General features: G+C 44.1%; 1 protein-coding gene across 2 annotated transcripts in view; it reads left to right on the top strand.

Moving 5' to 3' along the window:
• Positions 1-27,022, top strand: part of KIAA1549L (KIAA1549 like) — a 353,245-nt gene extending 326,223 nt beyond the window's left edge. For both annotated transcript variants that reach the window (XM_053562897.1, XM_053562896.1), the window contains exons 18-21: positions 5,640-5,737; positions 14,404-14,552; positions 16,818-16,969; positions 20,875-27,022. In XM_053562897.1, coding sequence (XP_053418872.1) covers positions 5,640-5,737; positions 14,404-14,552; positions 16,818-16,969; positions 20,875-21,156 — 681 coding nt within the window. In that variant the 3' untranslated portion in view covers positions 21,157-27,022. The remainder of the gene's footprint in view (positions 1-5,639; positions 5,738-14,403; positions 14,553-16,817; positions 16,970-20,874) is intronic.
• The last annotated feature ends 362 nt before the right edge of the window (positions 27,023-27,384 follow it).

Genomic DNA, 27,384 nt, shown 5'->3' with positions numbered 1-27,384 from the left:
TCTCTCTCTCTCTCTCTCACACACACACACACACACACACCTGCCCCCGCCCCTTTCTATCAGCTTCTGCACCATTACAGGGACTATTAAAGGCACTTCTGGTCAGCCCTCCCTACCCCCATGCACTCCAGGGGGCATGGGAATTCTGTGCTGGGGCTGACTCCTGGGATTTCCTAGAGGTGGGCACAGGTCCCTGATCTTTCAGATCCCCACATTGTGATGGAATGTGTATCCTGTCACCCTAGGGTGAAGCAGGACATAGAGCCATGTTCCCAGACCCATCAGCATCTCTTGCTTGCCCCTTCTAACTCTCCTGCCCTTCCAATCCAGAGCAGGGTGGTCTAAATATACCTCACATCTTCCATATCTCTTGTTTATGACAGCAGACTTAGACTTTGAGTGTTTTAGAACTTGGGGTTAGGTTTTTGATATTCAAAACCCTAGGTTCAATTCAATTGCTTTGGCTTTTGAGCCACCACCAAAAACTGGCTCTTGCACCACCCTTAGGCTGCTGTGTTTCCTTCCCGGGGGCAGGAAGGTGGGATGCTCTAGTTGCTGGGGGCAGGGAAAGGGATCTGGATTCAAGAACTGTGGAAGAAAAAAAATATATTAGTTGCTACAATTGCTGATTGAGCATCTCAAATCTGAAAATCCAAAGTCTGAAATGATTCAAAATCCAAAACTTTTTGAGCACCAACATGATGCTCAAAGGAAGTTTCATTCATTGGAACGTTTTGGATTTTGGATTTTTGGATTTGGGATGTTCAATCAGTCATGCACATATTCCAAAATAAAAAAAGAAATCCAAAACTCTTTTGGTCTCAAGCATTTCAGGTAAGGATACTTATCCTGTTCTATTAGGAGGATATTATCTTCTCTTAGAAGGAAGGGAATATCTTATATCAAGTACCTTCTGTGTACCAAATATTACGTTGATATATAAAATTAGTCTTTAAAACAGCCTTTGAAATCAGGGCATGATACTTCTGCCTTCTTAATAAGAAAGTAGCACAGACAAGTTAGGTAATTTGTTCAAGGTCCAGCAGCTGGTAAGGATCAAAGCTAAGACTCAAACCCAGATTTGTCTGACCCTAACACCATGTCCTTTATACCACATGATCATGAACTCAAATTTGCGAGACAGTGTCCTTAATTGACTTGTATGATTTTGGACAGGTCAGTTTACCTCTCTGGGCTTCAGCCTCCCCCTCTGTTAAGGTAAAGGGTGTGGTCTGTCTCCTGCTCTTTCCAGCTTGGACCTTTTGTGATTCTCTTGGAAGCCTCAGATAATGCTGTGGTCAACAGTACCTGGTTAACTGACAGATAAGATAAGCACTGGAGGTAGACATAATTGCCAAGCCCCATGTTTTCAACTAAATAAGAACCATCTTTCTAGAAGGTTCTCTCTCCTTCACCATGGTATAAAGTTATTTTTAGCTGAATGTGAATAGGGTGGACATTCCTCTGCCTGGCGCAGTGTACTCAGGATCAGCAGGACACTGTGGAAAGGGCACAGTACAGAGGAACCCAGCGCTGCCACCAGGTATGGAAAGATTAGAGCATTCACTCTGCCCTGGGGCCAACTTGCTGGCACTGGACAAGAGCTTCTAATGTGAGTGACTTGGGTTTGGCTCGTTGGAGCCTTTCCCCCACCAAGGCAAAGCCTGAGACCCCTAAGCTGTCTGTTCAACCTCAGCCTATCACCCTCATGGTGCTGCCTTGGGGTTTATTGTCACCAGATCCCTCCTCCTGGGTGGACACAAATGCACAAGGAGAGGCCAGTGCACAGTAGGTCTCATCTGGTCTCATCCTCCACTGGGATGGCTAAAGAGCATGGGCTTCACCTCCTACCAGGGCCAGTCAGGACTGGAAGTTTGGATAGACCATGGCCACCTTGCTTCCACATGACACCCAAACTTCTTTGGCCAAAGAGTGCCCTAGTCTTGTCACTTCCAATCTCCTCCAACCTCAGAGACATGAGACATGTATACAAAGACTGCCTTCAGTTCTGAGTCTCTGATCTCCTTCCTGGCCAGAGGACAGGGACCCCAAAAGATGGTGTCCTTGGGTACCACGCTGGGCAGCTGCCATGATGGAACTGGGCATGTGAAACCTGGCAACAGTTTTGAGCAGTAGCTCACAGAAGGATTCCCATCGCTGAGCAGCCAGCAGAGAGCCAGATTCTAAATACACGAGAAAGGGAACCAGAACGCAGAGACGAGAGGACTTAGAAACCATGACGAACCTGCAGAGGTTTGGGGGTGGGTGGGTAGGAGAAGATGTGGTGTAGGAGGATTTCCTCAGTCAGTGAGCACATGACATGGCTGCCTCTTTTTTTTTTTTTGAGACAGGATTATGCTCTGTCACCAGGCCTAGACAGTGCAGTGTATCATCACAGCTCGCTGCAACCCCAAACTCCTGGGCTCAAGTCATCCTCCTGCCTCAGCCTCCTGAGTAGCTGGGACTGTAGGCACATGCCGCCATGCCTGGCTAAGGCTTTTTATTTTATTTTATTCTCTCTTTTTGTTTCCTCTTTCTTTCTTTCTTTTTTTTTTTTCTTCTTTTGTAGAGATGAGGTCTTGCTATTGCCTAGGTCTCGATATTGCCTAAGCTGGTCTCAAACTTCTAGGCTCAAACAATCCTCTCACCTCAGCCTCAGCCTCCCAAAGTATTAGAATTACAGCTATGAGCCACCGTACCTAGCCATTCCTCTCTGGGGTTTTTTTTGTGACCTCTGTAGCTGCCCCAAGGCCCTGAGGATACAGCCCAAAGGGAACTATCTGATCTTCTATGCAGTCCTGCTTTGAACCTGGCAAAATCTTCCAAAGAAGGGAATTCCCTTGGTGCTTTTCAGAAGTTCAGACTTTTAATCAGTTCCTTTAGTGAACTGCTATAGGACAGACAGGCATAGAAAGCCTTTTCTTGGCTAGGAAACTATGTTGACTACACAATAAGCCTTCCAAGAACCAGAGATAAAAATAGATTGTCTGTCTCTTCTGTTGAATAGTGTGAGAGACCAGAAGAGAGAAGAGGGGCTGTAAACCTCTTTCATTATCTTGGGAAGGGAGTGTCTTACTTGTTGGTTTATTGATAACCATGGAGTGCAAATCTGGAAGGACATCCAGGACAAGGATTTCCAACTGTCTGCAAAACCTCAGGGTGTGGGAGGTCCCACGGGGGTCGTCATACAGGTAAGTGAAGGGCCAAATTCACCAGGGCGTCTCCTCCCCAATTTTGGCCAGAGAAGTTCTGCTTTAATTCGTTTACTATATTAGGGTGTGTCAAAATGATTTCACAGCTAAAGAAATGAGCGAGGCTCGTGCCTTATTTCACCAGGAGAACAAAAGAAACAAATGAATGAAAACCAGGATTCAAAGAGACTAATTGATATGTCCATAGAAGTGAACGTCTGAATCAAGATGAGAGCCTGGTTTACACAATATTTTTCCAGAAAACAGTTCCTTAACACTGCCCATGCAAGACGCTTTGCTCTAACAAAGAAGTACCTTGATGGGACAGACACGGTTACTGAACTCCAAGGAGCTTAGGATCTAATGGAGCTGAAAATTTGGTTCCCTGAATACTCCTTGTTTACTCATGTTCAAACAATGGAAATGCTGCACAGCCCCATAGCGTTTCGTATTGATTCAGTCAGTTCTTCCGGGTCTGGGCAGGTGTTCTAGAAAGTTAGTATTGCTGATACACTTCTGGGTTGACGATTATTTTTTCCAGCACTTTGGTTTCCATATCTTCTGGGTGCTATTGAGAAGTCACATCAGTCTAGTTGCCTTCTGCTTGTAGGTGAAATTCATTTTCTCTCCGGCTGCTTTTAAGATCTCTTTGTCTTTGGTATTCTTTGTAGTTCACGGCAGTGGATCTAGATGTGTGTTGTATTTTATCTATCCTGCTTGGGATACATCGTACTTCCCCTGAAAGTATTAGTTTGCTTATTTTATCAGTTCTGGAAAATTTTTAGCCATTGCTTCTGTATATATTGCCTCTTTTCCAACTTCTCTGTTTCAGGAACTTCTCTGATCTGCGTGTTAGACCTGCTCATTCTGTCCTCCATGTTTTGTATTTCTCTTTTCTATTTTCCATCTTCTTGTGTCTTTGTGCTTAGTGATTTCCTCAATTCTGTTTTCTAGTTTATTAATTCTCTCTTCATCCATGATTAGTCTGTTACTTAATTACTAAACATTTAGTATTTTACTTTAACAATCATTTTTCACTTCCACAAGTTCTTTTTGTTCTTTTTTCAAATCTTCCCTTCACTGATTGCCAGTGTGGCACTGGTCTTTCAGGCAATGCCACCTTTCACATTTGCTTACTATTCATTATTTCCATCTGGTTTTCAGCTCCCTTTGTTTTAGTTTGCAGAGGTTTTGCAGGGGGGAGAGTGTGTGGGGAGTAGTCCTTGGAGATTTCCCTTACAGCTTGCAATTTTCACAATGCACTAAGAAGTATGTTCTCTCCAGGACCTCTTCGTCGCTGAGGGGGTTGGCCCGTACGAGTATGTAGTCTGCCATGGTGCTGGAGGGAGAAGACTGCATTTAGTTTTAAAAATCCTGTTTATGGATTCCCTGTGCTGCTGCTTTTGATCCTGATGCCTTCAGGTTTAAAGTCCTGTCATCTTGTTCCTCAAGAGATCTGACAGGCCTGATACCTAAAGAAAGAAACAGATGAGAAGCACAAGTTAAGCTTTGTCTTCCCAGAGAGCATTTCTAGACTGTCTCTTGCTAAAGGAGGTTATGGCCTGGCTCTTTTTAATCCTGTTCATCTCTGTCCATTTTTCTTTTATCTCTTCAAATGTTGATAAAAAATCTTTACTTTCGTGACAGTTCCAGTCCTTTATCTTTGAATAGCACTTTATAGATTGCAAGATACATGTATACGGACTTGCCTGATCTTCTCAGCAGCCCTCTGAGCAAGGAATGATTATCTCCATTTCCGAAGAGGATGTTAAGGTCCAGAAAGGTCACTTTGCCTTAAAAACCTAAAGTCTATTCATCAGGACCTTCACACATACCTCCTGGCTCCAAACCCACTACACCTGCTTTCCAGGAGAGAGAAAGTAAAACACAAACAATGGTTCATCCCTTCACCCATCTAATATTTACTGATCATCTGTTATATGCCAGGCACCATTCCAGGTGTGAGGATATAGCTGTCAGCAAAGCCCTTGCCCTTATTACGATCTAGTTGGTAGCAGATAACAAATAAACAAACAAAAATATATGATCATTGCTGTGATGATATAATAGTATGGGGACAGATAAAACAGGGTTCTAGGGGCATGTGGGACTGGATAGATGAAATGAAGGAAGGGGCCCTGGGAAGAACCAGGAGGAAGGAATCCCAAGTGACAGAAATCCTGAGGCAGAGAAGGACCTAGTGTCTCCTAAGGATAGCTGAAGGGCTCTATGACCAACTATACAGACCCTGCAAAGGGGCTGGTGGTGGGAGATGAGCTGAAAGAGGCAGCTAGAAATAGGTTAAGGAAGATCTAAGGAGAGAGTCTAAGGAAGGGAGAAGGGTTTGGCCCACTGGCCCTTGGAAGTGTGTGTTTGTGAGCACATACTGTGAACTGATGCACACTGGGTTTTAACAGATCTCCCTCTATTCCCTGGTTTCTTTCACAGGCTTACAGATTTTCACAGCTTCCCGAGATGGTCATGGGCTCACCCCCTCCACCTGTACCCCCCCGGACTGGCCCCGTGGCTGTGGCTTCTCTCAGGCGGTAACACATTCCTTTCTTTGCTTTTGTTTGGACTATTTGGAAAAGATTTGGTCCCGTGTACACTGACCTGCTAACAGTACCAGCGAATTCCCTCCATGCATTGCCCATTGAGGGTACATCACCCAGACAGACAACCAAGAGTCTGGGGCTCCCCGGGTTGCATGAAGGAAATGGGGACCTCAGACGGTTGGCCTTCATGTCTCTTTAAATAGAAAGTTCTTGAGAATTCACAGAGAAGTTCAAGGTCAACTGTCTCACACCTTGAAAGCCCCATACCTGTCCTTGAATGTCTAAAAATTACTCTAGCTCAGGCCTCACAGTAGCGGCTACAATCCTGGATACCCACACCGTGTTTGTACACCCAGAAGTCCCTCTGCTATTTCAGGGTGGTGTCTGAGAAGCAGGAAAGGGCGTGCCTGGGCACCCACACCAACCTTTACTTCCAAGAGGGAAAAGCTGAAAACACAGTAACTCAGATGTCTCAGATGTTTAACGTTCCCTTTGCTTTATTATGATACAATGAGCACATGTTTCAATAACAATAGACTAGAAATACAACTCCATGAGCACTGGGACAGGTGGGGAACTATGCCCTGGGACATGTAGGGACCATGGTCCTGCCCCAGTGTATTAGTCACACCCCAACTGTGGACCACAGGTTTGGACATTGTGAAAACAGGGAGGAAAAATATGAAAAAACACTGACTTCACTGCCAGGGGTTTCAAATGTGGAGCTATGTAGACATCACCCTTGATGCCAGCTGGATGCAGGGGGCATAGAAAGCAGAAGGCCGGGGGGTAGAGCAAGATGGCGGCCGAGTAACAGCTTCCCTGCAACTGGGCATGGTGAGTCTGGGGAGATAAGATTCCAGGCATCTCTGGCTGGTGGGATCTGCCTGTAATCATCCCTTTGAGGATACAGGGAGTCAGCAAGGGACTTCTGCACCCCAAGAGGAGGACAAAAACAGTGGAAAACTGCCAAGTGGTTGCATGTGTTCAATCGACCTAATCTCTCCGGCAGCCATAAGTACGAGCAGCAATGAGACTGCAAACGAGAAAGGCCTTACCTGTGAACTCTTTCAGTGTTTTTGGACTTGGCACTCAGTTGAAATGCTTGAACAGGAGTGTGGAGAACTTTGGGCATTGTCTAGGGCCCCAGACTGAGCCGCTGAGCCGGACAGAGCTAATAGTGTTTGGCTGTGGGCCACAGGGAGCCATTGTGAGAGAAATGCCCCGACAAGCTCCACCCTCAGGGTCACAGAGCAAGGATCGGGCGGGAGCTAGTAACCTAGTGACTGAGCAGCCTAAAGGCGGGGACTGAGCTGCCTTACAGCCTTAACCCTCAGGGGCAGAGTGAGACCAGTTGGGCTGTTGCGCTGGGTAGAGTGCCATGGCGTCACAGCTCATAGCAACCTCAAACTCCTGAGCTTGGTGCCACCCGGACCTCCATGACAGCTGCGCCGCGACCCCCAACCCGCAAACTGCGCACACCGGGCCTCTGCATGCCCTGACCAGGAACTGCGGGACCTGCATAACCCTGCATCCTCCCTCCCTGCCTCCACACCAGCCTGCTCGTCTGGCCGGGGACTCTGGTAGCCGCGTGCCCTCCGGAGCCATCCCGGCCTCTACGCAGAGCCCTTCACCTGTCCAGAGACTGCTGGAGCCTTGGGCTCTCTATGCCAAAGTCACTGGGCACCAGGCACTCCCTGAATGGTGCACACCACCTCCCGCCCTGTTGCTGGATCCGGGTGTGTCACAGTCCAGAGCTGCTTCCACAACCAGAACTTCATGACTGGGGCAGCCCCAGAGGAACTACACAGGGTCACTCCCTACAAAGATCCAGCAACAATAGAGTGATCTTGCTGGGGTCTAATCTTGGAGAGACACCTCCCCAACTCTGAGGATGGCCAGAGGCAACGGTGAAAAACAATCATGAGGCGAAATCAACAGAAAAACTCCAGCAATATGAATAATCAGAGCAGATCAACTCCCCCAAGAATCAATGGGGCAGACACAGCACAAGATCCCATGCACAAACAAATAGCTGAGATGTCAGAAATCGAATTCAGAATCTGGATAGCAAATAATATCGATTAGAATTCCAAGCAGTAACCCAAAAGCTATCTCAAGAAATCAACAAATTCAAAGACTAAATGACCAAAGATTTTGACACATTGAGACAAGAAGTTGCAACCCTCAAAGATCTGAGAAACACAGTAGAATCCCTTAGTAACAGAATGGAGCAAGCAGAAGAGAGGATTTCTGACATTGAAGACAAAGCTTTCCAATGCTCCCAAACTCTCAAAGAGGAAGAGAAATAGAGGGCAAAAACAGATCACTCTCTCAGAGAGCTCTGGGATAATTCAAAGAAAACTAATATTTGTCTCATAGGGATCCCAAAAGCGACAAAGTGGCTTCACAAGGCACAGAGTCTCTTCTCCATGAGATTATGAAGGAGAGCTTTCCAGATATGCCAAGAGATTCTGAAATTCAGATAGCAGACAGTTTCAGAACTCCAGCACGACTCAACCCAAATAAGACATCCCCCAGACACATCATAATCAACTTCATTAAAGTTAATATGAAGGAGAAAATTCTGAAAGCAGCCAGATGAAAGAAAACCATCACCTACAAGGGCAAAAATATTAGAATAACTGCAGATCTCTCTGCTAAAACCTTTCAAGCTAGAATAGGATGGTCATCGACTTTTAATCTCCTAAAACAAAATAACTTTCAACCCAGGATACTGTACCCAGCTAAACTGAGCTTCCTTTATGATGGATAAAATTAAATACTTCAATGACATTCACATGGTGAAGAAATTTGCCATAACTAAACCAGCTCTCCAGAATATTCTTAGACCTATCCTCCATAAAGACCAGCGTAATCCTCCACCACAAAAGTAAACTCACCCAGAAAATTTTGATCAAATTCTAACTTCCACAGTCACAAAAGGATTAAAAATGTCCACCGGACTCTCGAAAGGCTTATCAATATTCTCAATTAATGTGAATGGTTTAAATTTTCCTCTAAAGAGGCACAGGTTGGCTGACTGGATACAAAAACTCAAGCCAGATATCTGCTACATACAAGAATCGCATCTTACATTAAAAGACAAATTTGGACTCAAAGCGAAGGGATGGTCATCTATACTCCAGGCAAAAGGAAAGCAGAAAAAAGCAGGCGTTGCAATCCTATTCGCAGACACAATAGGCTTTAAATCAACTGAAATAAGGAAGGATAAGGATGGACACTTCATATTTGTTAAAGGTAATACTCAATATGACGAGATTTCAATTATTAATATTTATGCACCCAACCAGAACACACCTCAATTTATAAGAGAACTCTAACAGACATGAGCAACTTGATTTCTTCCAGTTCCATAGTAGTTGGAGATTTTAACACCCCTTTAGCAGTGCTGGATAGATCCTCCAAAAAGAAGCTAAGCAAAGAAATTTTAGACTTAGACTTAATCATTCAACATCTGGACTTAACACACATCTACAGAACATTTCATCCCAACAAAACTGAATATACATTCTTCTCATCAGCCCACGGAACATACTCCAAAATCGACCACATCCTAGGCCACAAATCTAACCTCAGCAAATTTAAAAAAATAGAAATTATTCCTTGCATCTTCTCAGATCATCATGGAATAAAAGTTGAACTCAATAACAACAGCAACCTGCATACCCATACAAAAACATGGAAGCTAAACAATCTTATGCTGAAGGATAGATGGGTTATAGACGAGATTAAGAAGGAAATCACCAAATTTTTGGAACAAAACAACAATCAAGACACGAATTACCAGAACCTCTTGGATACTGCAAAGGCAGTCCTAAGAGGGAAATTTATAGCACTGCAAGCCTTCCTCAAGAAAACGGAAAGAGAGGAAATTAATAACTTAAAGGGACATCTCAAGCAACTGGAGAAGGAAGAACACTCCAAACCCAAACCCAGCAGAAGAAAAGAAATAACCAAAATCAGAGCAGAATTAAATGAAATGGAAAACAAAAGAATTATACAACAGATCAATAAATCCAAAAGTTGGTTTTTTGAAAAGATCAATAAAATAAATAAACCTTTGGCCAACCTAACCAGGAAAAAAAAAGAGTAAAATCTCTAATTTCATCAATCAGAAATGGTAACGATGAAATAACAACAGACCCCTCAGAAATTCAAAAAATCCTTAACGAATACTACAAGAAACTTTACTCTCAGAAATATAAAAATCTGATAGAAATCGACCAATACCTGGAATTACGCCACCTACCAAGACATAGCCAGAATGAAGTGGAAATGTTGAACAGGCCTATATCAAGTTCTGAAATACCATCAACTATACAAAATCTCCCTAAAAAGAAAAGCCCAGGGCCAGATGGCATTACGTCAGAATTCTACCAAACCTTTAAAGAAGAACTAGTACCTATATTACTAAACCTCTTCCAAAATATAGAAAAAGAAGGAATATTAACCAACACATTCTACGAAGCAAACATCACCTTGATTCCCAAACCAGAGAAAGACACAAGAAAAGAAAATTATAGACCAATATCACTAATGAATATTGATGCTAAAATACTCAATAAGATCCTAACAAACAGAATCCAACAACACATCAAAAAAATTATACACCACGAACCAAGTGGGAATTATCCCAGGGTCTCAAGGCTGGTTCAATATATGTAAATCTATAAATGTATTTCAGCACATAAACAAACTGAAAAATAAGGACCATACGATTCTTTCAATCGATGCAGAAAATCTTTTGATAATATCCAGCATCGCTTCATGATCAGAACACTTAAGAAAATTGGTATAGAAGGGACATTTCTAAAACTATTAGAGGCCATCTACAGCAAACCCACAGCCAATATCGTATTGAATGGAGTTAAATAGAAATCATTTCCACTTAGATCAGGAACCAGGCAAGGTTGTCCGTTGTCTCCATTGCTCTTTAACATTGTAATGGAAGTTTTAGCCATTGCAATTAGGGAAGAAAAGGCGATCAAGGGTATCCACACAGGGTCAGAAGAGATCAAACTTTAACTCTTCACAGATGATATGATTGTATATCTGGAAAACACTCAGTATTCTACTACAAAACTTTTAGAAGAGATCAAGGAATACAGCAATGTCTCAGGCTACAAAATCAACACCCATAAATCTGTTATACCAACAATAACCAAGCCGAAAAAACAGTCAAGGACTCTATTCCTTTCACAGTAGTGCCAAAGAAGATGAAATATTTGGGAGTATACCTACCAAAGAACATGAAAGATCTCTACAAAGAGAACTATGAAACTCTAAGAAAAGAAATAGTTGAAGATGTTAACAAATGGGAAAACATACCATGCTCATGGCTGGGAAGAATCAACATTGTTAAAATGTCCTTACTGCCCAAAGCAATATATAATTTTAATGCAATTCCAATTAAAGCTCCATTGTCATATTTTAAAGATCTTGAAAAAATACTTCCATTTTATATGGAATCAGAAAAAAACTCAAATAGCCAAAACATTACTCAACAATAAAAACACAGCAGGAGGAATCACACTACCAGACTTGAGACTGTACTGTAAATCGATAGTGATCCAAACAGCATGGTATTGGCACAAAAACAGAGAAGTAGATGTCTGGAACAGAATAGAGAACCAAGAGATGAATCCAGCTACTTAACGTTATTTGATCTTTGACAAGCCAATTAAAAACATCCAGTGGGGAAAAGATTCCCTATTTAACAAAGGGTGCTGGTGAACTGGCTGGCAACCTGCAGAAGATTGAAACTGGACCCACACCTTTCACCATTAACTAAGATAGACTCTCACTGGATAAAAGATTTAAACTTAAGACATGAAACTATAAAAATACTTGAAGAAAGTGCAGGGAAAACTCTTAAAGGAATCTGCCTGGGTGAATATTTTATGAGGAGGACTCCCCAGGCAATTGAAGCAGTATCAAAAATACACTACTGGGACCTGATCAAACTAAAAAGCTTCTGCACAGCCAACAACATAGTAAGTAAAGCAAGCAGACAGCCCTCAGAATGGGAGAAAATATTTGCAGGTTATACCTCCAATAAAGGTCTAATAACCATAATCCACAGAACTCAAACATATTAGCAAGAAAAGAACACGTGATCCCATCTCAGGGTGGTCAAGGGACTTGAAGAGAAACTTCTCTAAAGAAGACGGACGCACGATCTACAAACACATGAAAAAAAGCTCATCATCCTTAATCATCAGAGAAATGCAAATCAAAACTACTTTGAGATATCCCCTAACCCCAGTAAGAGTAACCCACATAACAAAATCCCCAAACCAGAGATGTTGGCGTGGATGTGGAGAAAAGGGCACACTTCTACCCTGCTGGTGGGAATGCACACTAATACGTTCCTTCTGGAAGGATGTTTGGAGAATACTTAAGAGACCTAAAAATAGACCTGCCATTCGATCCTATAATTCCTTTACTAGGTTTATACCCAGAAGACCAAAAATCACAATATAACAAAGACATCTGTACCATAATGTTTATTGCAGCCCAATTCATAATTGCTAAGTCATGGAAAAAGCCCAAGTGCCCATCGACCCACGAATGGACTAGCAAATTGTGGTACATGTATACCATGGAATATTATGCAGCCTTAAAGAAAGATGGAGACTTTACCTCTTTCATGTTTACATGAATGGAGCTGGAACATATTCTTCTTAGCAAAGTATCTCAGGAACGGAAGAAAAGTATCCAATATACTCAGCCCTACTGAAGCTAAATTATAGCTTTCACATGAAGGCTATAACCCAACTATAGCAGAAAACTATGAGGAAAGGGCCAAGGAAGGGGACGGGAGGGGGGAGGTTAGGGTGGAGGGAGGGTAATGGGCCGGGGCCACACCTACGGTACATCTTAAAATGCGTATAGGCGAAACTTACTAAAGGCAGAATACAAATGTCTACATACAATAACTAAGAAAAAACCATGAAGGCTACATTGAACAGTTTGATGAGAATATTTCAGATTGTATATGAAACCAGCACATTGTACCCCGTGATTGCACTAATGTACACAGCTATGATTTAATAATAAAAAAAAAAAAAAGAAAAGGAAAGAAAGCAGAAGGCCAGAAGTGAAGTCGTCGACCTGTCAGGCACCTGCTGTGTGGCCCCAGCGAGTTGCAGCATCTCTCCAGCCCCTATTTCTTTACCTATGACATAAGTACAATGGCCTGATGATCTGAAAAGCTCTGGGATTCCTCAGAAAGGGTCTTAAAGAAGTGTATGGAGCAGAGGTCATAAATTTTCCAAATGGGTAGCAGTTGCGGGAGCAGCATATGGGAAGCCAGAACTGTGGGGACAAGCAGGTAGAGAGGGAAGGGGGGAGAAGAAAGGAAAGGAGACCCCCCCCTGAGTTCCAAGCACCTACCCTGATGTCCAGTCAAATCATCATCGCAGCCTCCACAGCCTGGGGAGCAGCAGGGGCTCCTCTGTGACCCCTGAGAGTTTTGGATTGGAGGGGCTTCCCATCAGCCATTTGTGCTGGGTGGGCTGAAGGCCAGCATCGACTTCTTATTTCTTCTTTCACCCATCAGTATCCTCCGATGCCCTTCCATCTGCCATCCTTGCCACCTATCAGGGGTCACTGCCCTTCACATAAACTAGAGGATTAGCCAAGCAGGAACCTGCAAGGCAAGGTCAGCCATCCTTTTCTTTTTAAAGGCAAGGAAACGGCCTTGGAGAAGGAAGGCAGCTAGAATCCAGCCCTCTGTGTCCCATCCTCTCCCTTGCTATTGCTCCCTTTTGCTCCTGTTGTGACAGCTTCTCTGTTCAGAGTGTGGCCCTGTGGCCTGGCAGCCTGCTGCAGCTGCCTTTGCCTCCTTCTCATTTTAATTTTAGGGGAGCCTGAGGTCCCTCTGTGAAACTGCCTCAGGCAAAGGGTGCTGCCCTGGAGGGAAAGCAGCCTGTGGTTGAAGCACCCTTAAACTGGGGAGGCGCCACATCTGCAGAGCCCAGGCTGCCTCTTCTTCCACGCTTTTCTGAGCACTAAGTGGAAATAGGATGTGTTAAATGGGCCTGATTCTCTGATTGCCTGTGGGACCACAAACAAAAATAAGTTATCTTAGTCATAATGTCCACTGCTCCCTGGAGCAGCCTAAGCTTCCATGTCCGGGTTTGGTGCTTCCTGCTGAGGGTTGCAGGGAGTGTGCCAGGCCCCTGCCAGCCATCAGGTTGGTTTTAGTGTCAGTGAGCCAGGAGCCTCTGAACTCCCCAGATGGAGCTTCTCATTGGCTGCCGATGATGTCATCTCCTCCCAGGTGGACCATCCCCAGCTAATTCCCAGCCTAATTGCTTTGCTTCTTTTATGTGGAAATTAAATATTCAACCACCCAGAGGCTGGAGAGCCACCCCTAGGGGAGAACTGACCTTGAACATCTAAAAATGATTTCAGGCCAGCAGCTCAGGCCAGCACGATGGCTGATATCAGTCTGAGCACCTCCTTCAGTGTTGGCATCCTGCAAGAGGCCTTTGGTTATTTGGGGGCATATCCAGTCGTGAGGACCCCATCCTCGTGGGACTTAGAGGCAGCTGCCTGCTCCCACAGGTGACGGGGCATGCTTCTTGGACCCTGCCCAGCCACTAACGCAGCCCCTCTGCCCTGCCCAGGTCCACCTCAGACATCGGCAGCAAGACCAGGATGGCTGAGTCCTCGGGGCCCGAGCCAGCCCAGCTGCATGACAGCACCTCCTTCGCACAGGTGTCCAGAGGCCCCGTGTCTGTGACGCAGCTGGATCAGTCGGCTTTAAATTACTCAGGTGGGCAAGAGCAGAAAGGTCTGGAGGAAAGCTGCTGTCCTTTCGTCCTCCCAGACCCCCCAGGCCCTCTCTCCTTCTACCTGTCACCCTCAGGAATTAAAGTCATTACATTTCTTCAATAGCCCACGAAAAGAACTACTGGTTTCATTTCTGGAAAAGATCTAAAATTGGGCAAAATTACCAAGTTATGCAACAGCCAAGGTGTATGTTAATATTTTGCCAGATTTTAGTTTGGTTTTTTGTTTCATCTTCAAAGCATTCCAGATACAGTTATCCATCCTCCTCTCATTCCCTTTCTACCAAAAGGTAAGCAGAGTCCTCAAGTCAGAAGTTGTAGTCTTTTGCTTCATATGTATGTAACAGTCTCTATTCATATTCTATGCATTTCAAATTTACAGTAATATCATGCTATACATTTCTTTTTCTATTTTGTCTTCTCAATTTAACATCATTTTCAAGATTTCTCCAGGTTGCTACACACACACTGGGGAGATCTAGGTCATTCATTTAAACTGCCATATGGTATCCTGTATGTGATGAGCCACAGTTCATCCATGGCCCTATTGATTGACGTAATGATTGTTTCCGGTTTTTTGCTATTATGAACAATGCTGAAATGAACATTGAGGTTTGTACATGACCTAGTTTGTTTTTTAGTTTTTCGAACTGTGCCTTTTAGGCTAAAACTACAAGACCTCTTGCCAATACTTATGAAAGCAACCACAGTATCCAGAAATTCCACCAGTGAAGTTCATTCTTCTTAGTTCTTTTTCTTGGCTCAAAAAAATGCACATTCTCCCAGGGAAAAAACACCTGGACATTTCTCCTTGCTGGCAGAGCAGAGATGTTTGGATGGGGTAGGTTGTGGGGACTCAGCAGAGGGCACTGAGCTGTCACTTCCCTAGAAAGTAGAGCCTGCCATGATGCCCTCCTGTACTGACCAGCACGTGAGCAGGGCTAAGCTACAGGTGGAGGTCTACTGCTCCCCACTACCCCCAAGGACTTTGTCTTCTCATCTCCTAGCAAGACCAAGGCCAGAGTCCTCTGTTTCACCAGCTTCCCCAGCTTGGGCAGATGCAGGCACAGTAGGTAAGCTGCTGTCTGGGGCCACCACTCCCTCTTTGAGTGGGGAAGATGGGAAGAGTCCAGAGCACTAGGAGCCCATGCTGCCTTTGGTGAAATTCAAAACTGGTTTCCCACCCCTGAGCAGGTGCAGACCCAAACCCTGGCAAAGAAAAGGCAGGCTGGACTTAAAGCCCACTTGGCTTCTAGGCTAGGTGCCCTTGAGCAGTGCACCACCTACCCAGCTGAACACAGTGGCCCTAGAAGAATTCCACAAAGATCAAAACACTGGGTTAATTCTGCTACATCCCTCACTCCTCTCTGTTGCTATATCACCTGGATCTTAAACCCCATCACGGGATCTAAACCATATGGCAGTTTAAATGAATGAACTAAATGTCCACATCTAGACAGTATGTGGGTAGCAACCTGAAGAAATATTGAAAACAGTGTTAAATTGAGAAAATTGCAAAAAGAAATGATAGATACCACTTATATACATACATTTAAAATAGATAAAACATTAATATGGACTGTTTTATATAGGTACATGTGAAGCAAAAGATTAAAACCTACAACTTGAGGACTGTGATTACCTTTTGGGAGAAGGGGAATGAGAGAGGGTGGATACGGTGGCACCTGTAGCTCAGTGGGTAGGATGCCGGCCACATACACCCAGGCCGGCGGGTTCTAACCTGGCCCAGGCCAGCTAAACAACAATGAGAACTGGAACAAAAAATAGCTGGGCATTGTGGCACCTGAAGTCCCAGCTACTTGGGAGCCTGAGGCAAGAGAATCACTTAAGCCTAAGAGTTTGAGGTTGCTGTGAGCTGTGACACTGCGGCACTCTACTGGGGGTGACATAGTGAGACCCTATCTCAGAAAAAAAAAAGAGAGAGAGAGAGGGTGAATGGCTGTATCTGGAATGCTTTAAAAATAAAACTAAAAACCAAACTGAAGCCTGACGAAATGACAATATACATTCTACCTTTGATGGAGCTACATCCCCTAGCAAATGTGATAGCCCAGAGCAAGCTCCCCTCAATTCACACTTGACTTACCCTCAACTCAGACTTGATTTAATGAGACCTCACACCAGCAGACAGCCCAGGGACCTGTGAAACTGGCTTTATTTGGCTCTTGCGCGGCAGGATCCCAGAGACCAGACCCCCTCACCTGCCCCCTTCATCTCCTCCGTGCCAGGTAACACAGTGCCGGCAGTGTTCGCCATCCCAGCTGCCAACAGACCTGGCTTCACTGGCTACTTCATCCCGACACCTCCCTCGTCCTACAGGAGCCAGGCCTGGATGTCCTACGCAGGAGAGAATGAGCTCCCAAGCCAGTGGGCTGATTCGGTGAGACCCTTCCTGATTCCCTCCTAAAACTTCGTCTGCTTGACACACGTCACAGAGACAAGGGGATGAAAAGTTGAAACTGAGTATTTTGTTAGGCCAACCCCACTCCCACTAACCAGGTGGCTAATGTCTGCTGTTTTAAAGGAGATGATGTGGTGAGGCAGGATGTCCTTTGACTGAAGAACTTGACATCTGCCTTCCAGGCCAGGTTCTAACTCTTCCTAGCAGGGCAATCTTAATCAAGTAAATTTTTATAATAATAAGTATCATTTTTGAGTATTTCCTATGTACCAGACACTATATTAGATGTTTTATCTATATTACTTAATCTTCACAGTCTCAGTGGGTGGGTATTATTATTCCCATGATTAATCCTATTTTGCAGTTGAGGAAACTGAGGCCTTGTTAGGTAATGTGACTTGTCTAAGACTGCACAGCTAGTAAGGAGGTACCAAGGCCAGAATTCAAACCCGCACCTGTCTGACTCCAAAGCTTTCGTTAAATTTGTTTCTTTTAGCTGTAAAAATTAGATGTAATGTCAGAAAATGAAGCATTAGAAACCCAAGACTGAATTACCTTGTATATAGATTCTAGAACTTCCTGCCTAACTTCTGGCCAAGAACTGGCTTCTCATGGTCCCCTGGTTTCTTCCATCATTACAAGTAGGAGTACATGACCTGACCTAGCCGGTACCAGCCTGGATATTCACTGCCAAACCTGCCTTCTCATTCACTTGTCAAGGGCTGCTGGGTGAAAAAAGCCAAGCAAACAGGAAAAACCTGATAATGACCTCTAAAGTGGGTTGCTAGTCCCTAAGTGACACCATCTTTCATGAATGAGAAAGGCAGGCTTCCCCCCAGGCTAAACCTGGGTTCACTTTATGGGTTGGTCTCAGCATTTGGAGTAAATCCTATACTTAAGAAACAGGTTGACACCAAGGTCTGGGTCATCTTTTCTCTCTGTTCATAATCTCTGCCCCTATAGCAACAGCTCAACACTGGTGTTAGTGTCTGTTCCCACATCACACTTAAAATGACAGCATTGGGGCTAAGGCTGTCCTACATATATTAATTTTCTTGATGACCAAAGCTTACCCCTTCAATTTCCAAAACATTTAAAAATATATACCATTTTTTATAAAAATCTTTCTGAACTTAATGATATATTCCCCCTCCTTTAAAAGTAGACACATCTTGGAGAGCATTTAGAAGATTAAAAAACAATAATAATAAAAAATAAAATAGGATACAACGTAATTTTATGTATTTTTCTGAATGATTCAGCATCATTATGAGCTCTGATGGCCTTATAGGATTGTTGCCCCATCTCATCAAATATCTCCAAACTACTATGATTGGTAGAGTTGTTATCTTGGCTCAATATAGTTTTTCTTTTTCTTTTTCTTTTTTTTTCTTTCTTTTTTTTTTCAGAGACAGAGTCTCACTTTGTCGTCCTCAGTAGAGTGCCGTGGCATGACAGCTCACAGCAACCTCCAGCTCTTGGACTTAAGCAATTCTCTTGCCTCAGCCTCCTGAGTAGCTGGGACCACAGGCGCCTGCCACAATGCCCGGCTATTTTTTGTTGTAGTTTGGCTGGGGACAGGTTTGAACCCACCACCCTCAGTATATGGGCCCAGCACCCTACTCACAGAGCCACAAGCGCCGCCCTCAATATTGTTTTTCTTTGTCTCATCTCACTCCTAGCTGGCACTTTATATTACTGTCAATGTACCCACTTCCAGTAATATGCTAATCCTTAAACGTGTTTTTGCTAATGTGCTACTATCTGCAAATGAGGCCTGCCTTAGCTCATTAGAATTGTTTATAAAGGGGCGGCGCCTGTGGCTCAGTCTGTGAGGCGCCGGCCCCATATACCGAGGGTGGTGGGTTCAAACCCAGCCCCGGCTGAACTGCAACCAAAAAATAGCCGGGCGTTGTGGCAGGCGCCTGTAGTCCCAGCTACTCGGGAGGCTGAGGCAAGAGAATTGCTTAAGCCCAGGAGCTGGAGGTTGTTGTGAGCTGTGATGCCACGGCACTCTACCGAGGGCCATGAAGTGAAACTCTGTCTCTACAAAAAAAAAAAAAAAAAAAGAATTGTTTATAAAGTTGGAGTAAATAAGCTCTAAGGGAGGAACTAGAGGGATTCCCTCCTGTTAAGTCTGTGGATTTTAATATAGGACTTTATGGGATCTCTTTTGGACTGGGAATCTTTTTGTTTCCTTGTCTTCATCATTCCCTGCTTGTCTAAACAGCTGATGTCACTGGATATGATCTGATCAGTTCTTCAGAACTTATTCGATTCTATAATTCCACTTTTAGTCTAAAAATTATGTATACTTTTCAGAAAGTAGGCACTGTTCAACTAACTAGACAGCAAGCCTGTGGCTTTGACAGCTCGCCCACTGCAAGTATTTTCTGAAACCTTGACCCTCACCCTCAAGAGCTAATTTAGCCAGGTCGATAGCTACACTTAGGCCTTCAGGTTCATACTGCCTTAAAGAATAAGGAAAAAGAACACAGCAAATGGAAACCTAACCAGATGGCTGGATAATTCTGGGCTTATACTTTCAGTGTGAAGGAGAACCAGTTTCCTAGTAGTTGCTTTTAATTAAGAGGAAGATGATTGCTGGAGCTTAAATGGGTCTTTCCTGGAGCCCAGTTACTGCTGGCAGTTAAGTAGGGAGGCGTGGAGTCAGTGAGTAAGGTGATTTACAGCACAGCAAACTAGGTGCGGGGAAACTCAGAGGGATGGCTGTCAACTTGAGAAAGACACCCCTTTAGGGCAGTGAGAATCTACACCTTCCACATCAGCATGAGAAGGAAAAGGCCCCCACCATCATTTGGGTGCCTGACCTTCCAGATCCTAGGAACTAGTTCAGATAAAGTCACCTGGACCTGGCATAACAAATAGATTTCATCCTTGATGCTAGGCAGAGAAGGATTAGGAAGGGGCTTCTGTGCTCAGCAGGGAAGTGATGTGCTGTGATCAATGGTAATGTCTGCCTTGGGCATGGACTACGGAAGGAGTGGTATTTGCCAGCCCCGAATTTTGGCTGGCAAAACATGATGGTTCCAGCCATATTAACATTATGGTATATAAAAGTCTTCCATGGACTACCATGGAATAGCATCATATATGTGCCACTGTTTCTGTGGGAGTGTCGATCTTAAATTCCAAATCATTAACTTTTCCTTATTCCTAGGAGTTTCCACATCTTTAACCATAGAACTATGTGTCTTCTGCTTTTAATGAAAAGAGAAAATGTTTTCAGGAAACTGAGATCCTATTCTGTATGCAAGACGCTGTAGTGCAGCGATTAATTCCCAGGCCTTGGTGCTGAACAGACCTGTGCAAAGCGTGTCTCAGTGGCTTGTCGCCTTATACTGCAGCACTCTTTGCTTCAGTTTCCTCATCTGTAAGACAAGGATAATAGTTCTACATTGCTGCTTTGGGAATTAAATGAAATAACATATGGAATGCCCTGAGCACAGGGCTCAATAAGTGTCAGCTATTATTAATAATAACCCCCCCACACCGAGTTCCTTCAAGATCCATACCAGCACCTGTTATTTTGCTGAACTGTGCTTTATATGAATAAGATAGCCAGACAGATTCAGATATAGACTAAGATATAATATATTCCTAATGTGTTCAGCAAGGTTTATATTTAAAACACCTATTTAATTCATCCAAACAGCTTATTAATTCAATGAGCCCAATTTAGCAGTTTTCTAACCAGACTAACTCTGGGTTTTGCATCTGTACAGTCACACGTGGCTTCTATTTTCTTCTAAGTCCCTTTCTTTGTCCTCAGTCCACTCTCACTTCCAGTATCAAATGTGTCCCGTGACTTGAGCTCCTTCCTAACACCGGGCCGTTCTCTTCTCTCCCCACATCCTCTGCAGGTGCCCCTCCCAGGGTACATCGAGGCTTACCCTCGGTCACGTTATCAGCAGAGCTCGCCCTCTAGGCTTCCTCGCCAGTACAGCCAGCCATCCAGCATGCACCCCAGCTTGGAGCAGGCCCCGGTGCCCTCCACGGCGGCCTCACAGCAGAGCCTGGCAGAAAATGACCCACCCGACACTCCCCTGACCAACATCTCCACTGCGGCCCTCGTGAAGGCCATCCGGGAGGAGGTGGCCAAGCTGGCCAAGAAACAGACAGACATGTTTGAGTTCCAGGTCTAATGCCTTACCCCATGGGACTCTGGACTTCCAAATTGGAGGAAACAGCCTTTGGGGTTCTCATGCCTAATGTGTTGGGACTTCAGACATAGATCGTGAGTGAGTCTTTCTCCTCTCAGTTTCTGAAAAGGTGAACAGTGGGGCTTCTGGGAAATAGAGGAAACTCTTGAATGAACGACTGGATTCTTGGCTTATTCAACTGTGGGTCAAGAAGTCCCTGCTTGGGACCTCATGATTGATACTCTGTTATGTTGAATATTTGAACTGGGTGTATTTCCCAGTAGAGCCTTCCTTGGTCACAAGAGGTACTACTAGCTAATCTACAGATTCCTGTCCAATGCCATATTTTAATAAATCACTGGAAGGGGGAAAATATAGCTCTTATCTTCAGTGACCCTGCATGTTAACTCTGTTTCTGTGTTAAAGGCAACACAGGAGTGTGGATTAAGCGCCAGACTTTTACTCTCTCTCACTCAGCCATGACCGTGATGCTTCAAATCATCTCTAGTCTGTAAGGAGACACTGACTCTGGCCAAGAAACCTAAGTCCCCTTTTTTCAAAGTCAAATGAAATTGGATGAAAGTCAGTACCAATGGTTGTGCCTATAAATAGTCCTGTTTCCCCCATTAATTAAAAAGAAGCTCAAGAAGGAGAGAAGAAGAGAGGGAACGGGGGATTTGTGCCGACAGGCTTTTTGAAAGGTGTTGTCATTTTGGAACTAGAGCACCCCACACGTTAGGATCTGACTGAAAGAGAATCGGTGCTAAGAGCTTTTAGGATCCTACAAAAGAAAAATAGTTATTTGTGGAAGTTTTTCATCAGCTCACATTGAAGGTGGCCTGAGCATGGAGCTTCTCTCTCTCTCTCGGGGGATGATAGATACATTGCCTTTTATAAGAAAATCTCTGTCTCTTCAACAATGATGTCCAGCAGGTGCTGCCAAGCGGTACAAAAGAAAATGGTAATTGATTCCTGTTAGAAACGGAAGCAGTGGATCCACAGTCTTCCCAGGCTGCAGCCTCTGTTTATAGAAGCTTCTGAATGTAGAAAATCTATTGAATTATGTTTAAATGTAAATAAATTTTTTAAAAGCATATAGGGAGTGAGCCAGTTCCCTATAGTTCACGGACACAGGAGGACATCTGCTAAAGTGGCAGGGCTGCTACCTTGTGACCACAGTGTGGCAAGTCACCCTTGCCGGCATAGAGAGTCGCCTGCAGAGCTCTGGGTAAAAGGATGTTGCCTCGTAGCACTGAGGTATCAGCTGCTGCCCACCCAGAAAGGTGAGCAAGACAGCTGCTGACTTTGGAAGGCAGAGGGAGATGGGACACTTTGGTTTCCTTACCAACTTGGGAGCCTTACCGTGTTGGGGGCTTACTTGTTGGAGAACGAGGTCATGTCTGCTTTCACCCATGATCCATTTAGCTTCTGCTGTATCCATTCCCTTCTGAGCCCATCTTCCCATTGTCCTCATGAGTTTCTTTGGTCTTTACTGAAAGAAGAAGGTGGAAACTTAAAAGTTGAGAGAAGACAAGAAATGGGACTGATTGGAATGGGAGATTCAGATAAAGCACAGACTTTTCAAAGAAGCCGTTTTTATTTCCCAATGGCAAATTGCCCTTTTCAGAATGTTCAGAGATGATGTGTCATGGAATCCCCAGACAGGTCTCCTGTTCGGATGATAATAGGTAGTGTCCTCTTAGTATGCTGGTTGATCTTTCATAGTGTTAGTTTTTTGTTACTTAAAAAGAAATCAGCTATAAATAAAATGTATTTTTGTAATTCCCTTGTGTTTATATGGTGTATTTCTACCAATGGCCAGTTGTTATAGTCCAGAACCTAAATCAGCTTGCAAAACACTGTGGACAGTGCAAGATTTTATTGACGGACTAACATAATGCCTGAGTCTATCCAAATAGGCATTCAATGCACTTGAATGAACAAAGAGCCAAAGAAACTCAGCCTTTTCATGCAAACAGTATGAGTCTGATAAAGTCAACCACATTGTCCCGCTTTACTGATAATATTAATATCTTAGTGCAATGATATCAACCCAGTACTTTGTCTACTTGGTAAATGCCTGGAAATACTGTATGTGAAAATGGAGTGACAAGATCTTAGTGTAATTGAAATATATATACATGTTTCAAAAGACAGTGTCTGAGCTTTGGATGTTCTCATGACTTAGAATGAGTCTACAGTTTGCAGAGATCTGGCCCCCAGATAGCGGAAGGAGCCACCAATCACTGTGGTCTTTGCAGAACACCATGACATAGTCAGCTGAGACAACTAAAAATATGCCATGCTGAATCAGACACTCTCTTAAACTAGACACCATGGTTTCAAAAAAAGTACAGGAAAATGAAACCTTACGTTGAAAAGAAATCAGTCTGTTCGTGTTTTCCCACTAATGGGGAGACAAGCCCCCATTGTTGGGTTTTCTGTGATGGAGGTGTGGTCCCTTCTCTGAGGAGTCTTCTAACCTCGTGGAGGTGACAGATACCTGGATGCTGACCCTGAGAAATGGCCGATGGCCAAAAATGCCTCATGAAAGTGAAAATTGGGTTCCCTGAGAGCCCTGAGGAGGCAGCAATGGACTCTGTGTTCCTCTGAACCCTCCAGTCACAGAAGTCACCAAGGACCTTGGTTGACCTGGGGGGAGGAGGAAGTGGAAATCCAGAGAAGTAGAACAAGTGACTGGCCCAAGGATTCAAGCCCAACCTGCTGATTCTTGATCCAACTTGCTTTCCATCTCATCACATGGCTGCAGGCTTGGTCAATGTCACATTTCTGTGTCCGGAAGTTTAAAAAAATACATAAGGGTCATATGAGTGAGTCCATAATGTTCTTGCCAAGAAAAAAGATGATTGAGTATGTAAGGACCTTCAGATACAGTGTATAGAGGACAATGAATTTTGTAGCATAATAAACACTTCCAGCACTGGTTTTGATATGGGTTTTCTGTATTTATGCAAAAAGAAATGCACTGTGGCTTTGTTTAGAGAGTATCAAGGAAATGGTGTCCTCACCTGCTGTTCAGGACTGTGGGGAAGAATTCCTCTCTCAGCACCAAGGATCCAAACAGACAGGAAGGCACTGTCATGGTGAGGTAGCATATCCCGTGCTCTGCATCCAGGGCAAGGAGTGAAGGGTTCAGTGTGCAGGAACATGAAGGTCTAGTGCGTGGCCTGGTACCCACGAGGTGAGGCCTGTGTCATAACAAGATGGAGCAGGGCGTCTCCTCTTTGGGGGTGGGTTATGTAAGAATCAATTCTCTGGTCCTGGAAGAAGTTTTTATCATGCATTGGTTAATTTAACAACTCAGTTGAAGGACATGTAATTTCTGAGTAATCTTGGTGGAAGAAAGGAAGTTGTTAGATCTGTGATTTAAAAAAAAAAAAAACCTTCTGAGAGCGCATGTAGAATGGAGGAGGTAAGGAATTTAAATGCCTGACTAAAAGAAATGCTTTTCTCACAGGCAAAAATTAGAGACATGGATGAAAAAGATTAAAACATTGATTGCATATAAATGAGCTCTCTTTTTTCTCAACACACAGGCACTCAACATTCAATGAATAACATAACAAGTATTGTTTTAAAAGTTGGAGGACAGGATTTGGACTTAATCCTAAATTCCCCTTACCACACACCAGAAAATAATTTGGACTGTCTTTACAAAATACAGCTAAGTACTCTTAAAGAAAGATAGTCACTCAGCTGGGAGTCATGACTGACTGGAGTCTTAAGTGTTGGAAATTAAATTCTGTCATTTAGCCCAACTCAAAGATACGCCAGTCAAGGAGCTTCTGCAAGGACTAGAGACCCCCTCACGTGTGCTGGAGTGCAGGGAACAGAGTGCTGAAAGAAGGAAGGGATATCTCATGGACACTGAGGATGGCTCCTCTCCAGGAGGGAGTGGAGGGGCCGGCCCTCGCTCTTGCTCTCCGCCATGGTCTCTTCCCTCGCAGGCTTTCATTGATGTTTCTCTCTGCATATGCTTTTTCTTGCTTCCCCTGTCCAATCAGCTTTCTCATTAGTATATGTGTAGTAAAAATCCACCAGGACCCCACTCACACCACCATTGCTTTTCTCTAGCCTTCACTCTGGGATTAGGATCTCTGTGCCCCCTAAGCTAATTCTAGGCGATCTGATTGGCCCAGTCCCTCTGCCTATGGATGAGCCACCTGGGATCAGCTGCCTACCCCATCAGCTGTGCCCAAGGAGGCGGGGTCAAGTAATACAAGCATGGCCCCCTGATCTGACCCTTTCAATGAGGGCTCGTGTTGGGGGTCAGCACACAGAGGAGTGGGCAGGACCTTCAAAAGGAACCTATTACAGACTGGAATTGATCAGTACTCCTGGGATGCCCCCTGGCAACCAGTACCAGAAGAGCAGTGGTTCTCTAGATACTGCCGCAGAGAGGAAAAGGGTGTCCTTCACTGAAGCATCAGGAGATACACATGACCTTGAAACCCCACCCAACTGGGCATAACTGCCCTAACCACTTCCCACCCAACCAGTTATTGATATAGCTGCTGGGTCTCAGAGTGATTTCTGATCAAAGCCCAGTTAGCACAATGTCTTGCTCAGCAGACAATAAGTACTTGTAAATTGAATTGCATGATCTTAGCTCAGATGCTATTAATGTGGCTCACGGCCACACACGTGCATGGATGAGAAAACCAATGGGCCTCTCAATAGAATCTTTTGAAACAAAATTGGTTTCAGGTGAAACTGATATTATTGTGTCTCTGACCTTCTGAATATAATAAGTTAGTGTCTTGAGAATTGAAAGGTCTCTTGATTTCTTAGGTGAACTGTTACAGAATCCTAGCCTATTGTAAATGCTAAAAATGTAGAGTGTTCCTGAAAAGGACTATTTGGGAAATAGACTTGTGCCAGAAACAAATTCTGAAGATATTAAGTTGCTTGATTCTGCAGATGTCAAAAATCAGGAAATCTGTGATAGGGCATAATCTCTCTCCACAGATCAAACCCACACTTCAGCGAGAGCCATTATGTAATGAAATCTAAAAATTGATTATTTTCAATCTTTGACCTTGGTCAGACTTTGGCAAATTATGAAGGGAGGCCATCAGTATATCTTTCACAAATTAACTGTGGCTTCGCCTTATTTCTTCTCATCTCTTCCTCATGCCTAAACACACTCCTATCACATACACCGAACTAAGGACAGAAAAGGTTTGTATTAAACAGAATCAGAGAGGTTTCTCAATGGACTGGAAACCCTGAAAAAAGGTGTAAATATTCTAGACCTTGAATGACTCACTTTAGTCTCCGATTCCTCCTCTGCCAAATGGGTACAACAACAGCTGTACGTCCTACCTCCCATGGTGGTTGTGAGGGGCACGGAGCATAATGTATCTGAAAAGAGTCTGAAAAGTCTACGGGAAAGAATTCTTACTAAATTACGAGTTTTGTAACTCAGTTCTAACCAGCAAAGTATCTTAGCTCCTCCTATCCACCGAATTAATTTGCATTACGTCACGTTCCATGACACAACTTCTTGTCAAGGAAAAATAAAGAAATTCCTAAATTTGGAATTCCCACAAAAGCCAGCCTCAGCTGGACTTGCTGTCGTTGTTGTTGTCTGTGACTTGAAGGATGTGTAAGTACATGGATGTGTGCTTTAACTCTGGGTGAGAAACCCAAGCCAGTGATTCTTTAAAACCACCTTAGACACGTTGGGCAGAGTACTGAGCAGAAGCTTGGAATGTAGCTGTTATTTTAATGCTTTGCTTTCTAATTAACTTTGTACGTCCTTAGCCTGTGCCGGGAACAGAGTGTTCATATGCTGTTAGAATTTTTTATTGTAAAATAAAATGACAAAAGGCTTTCATACCCCAAACCTGCCTGATTCTCATTCTGCCTCTTCCGGACAGTGAGATGGAATCCCTTCCGGTTGTGAGCCCCCAGGGACTGGGGTTGCTAAAGAACCACGGCAATCCTGGCAGGCCCAGTGTGGTCTCAGAGCCATGGGCTTATGGGCCACAGAAAGCTCACTTCTGACCATCCATAGGTTCCAGAGAAGCAATTACAGTCTCCCTGTGACTTGGCAACTGAAGAAAGATGGATTCCTGGGGCTGATGGGGTCCCAGGGCAGAAGCAGCCAATGTCCACTCAGGTACCTTTCTCAGAGCATAAAGAAGTCCCATTCAGGTCAGTAGGGAAGACAAGGGTATGGGACACAGTTCCCAAGACCACCTACCC

Source organism: Nycticebus coucang, chromosome 14 (genome assembly GCF_027406575.1).
Source record: "Nycticebus coucang isolate mNycCou1 chromosome 14, mNycCou1.pri, whole genome shotgun sequence".
NCBI classification, from domain to species: Eukaryota; Metazoa; Chordata; class Mammalia; order Primates; family Lorisidae; genus Nycticebus; species Nycticebus coucang.
Note: the sequence above shows the minus strand (reverse complement) of the source record. Positions and strands in the feature narration are given on the sequence as shown.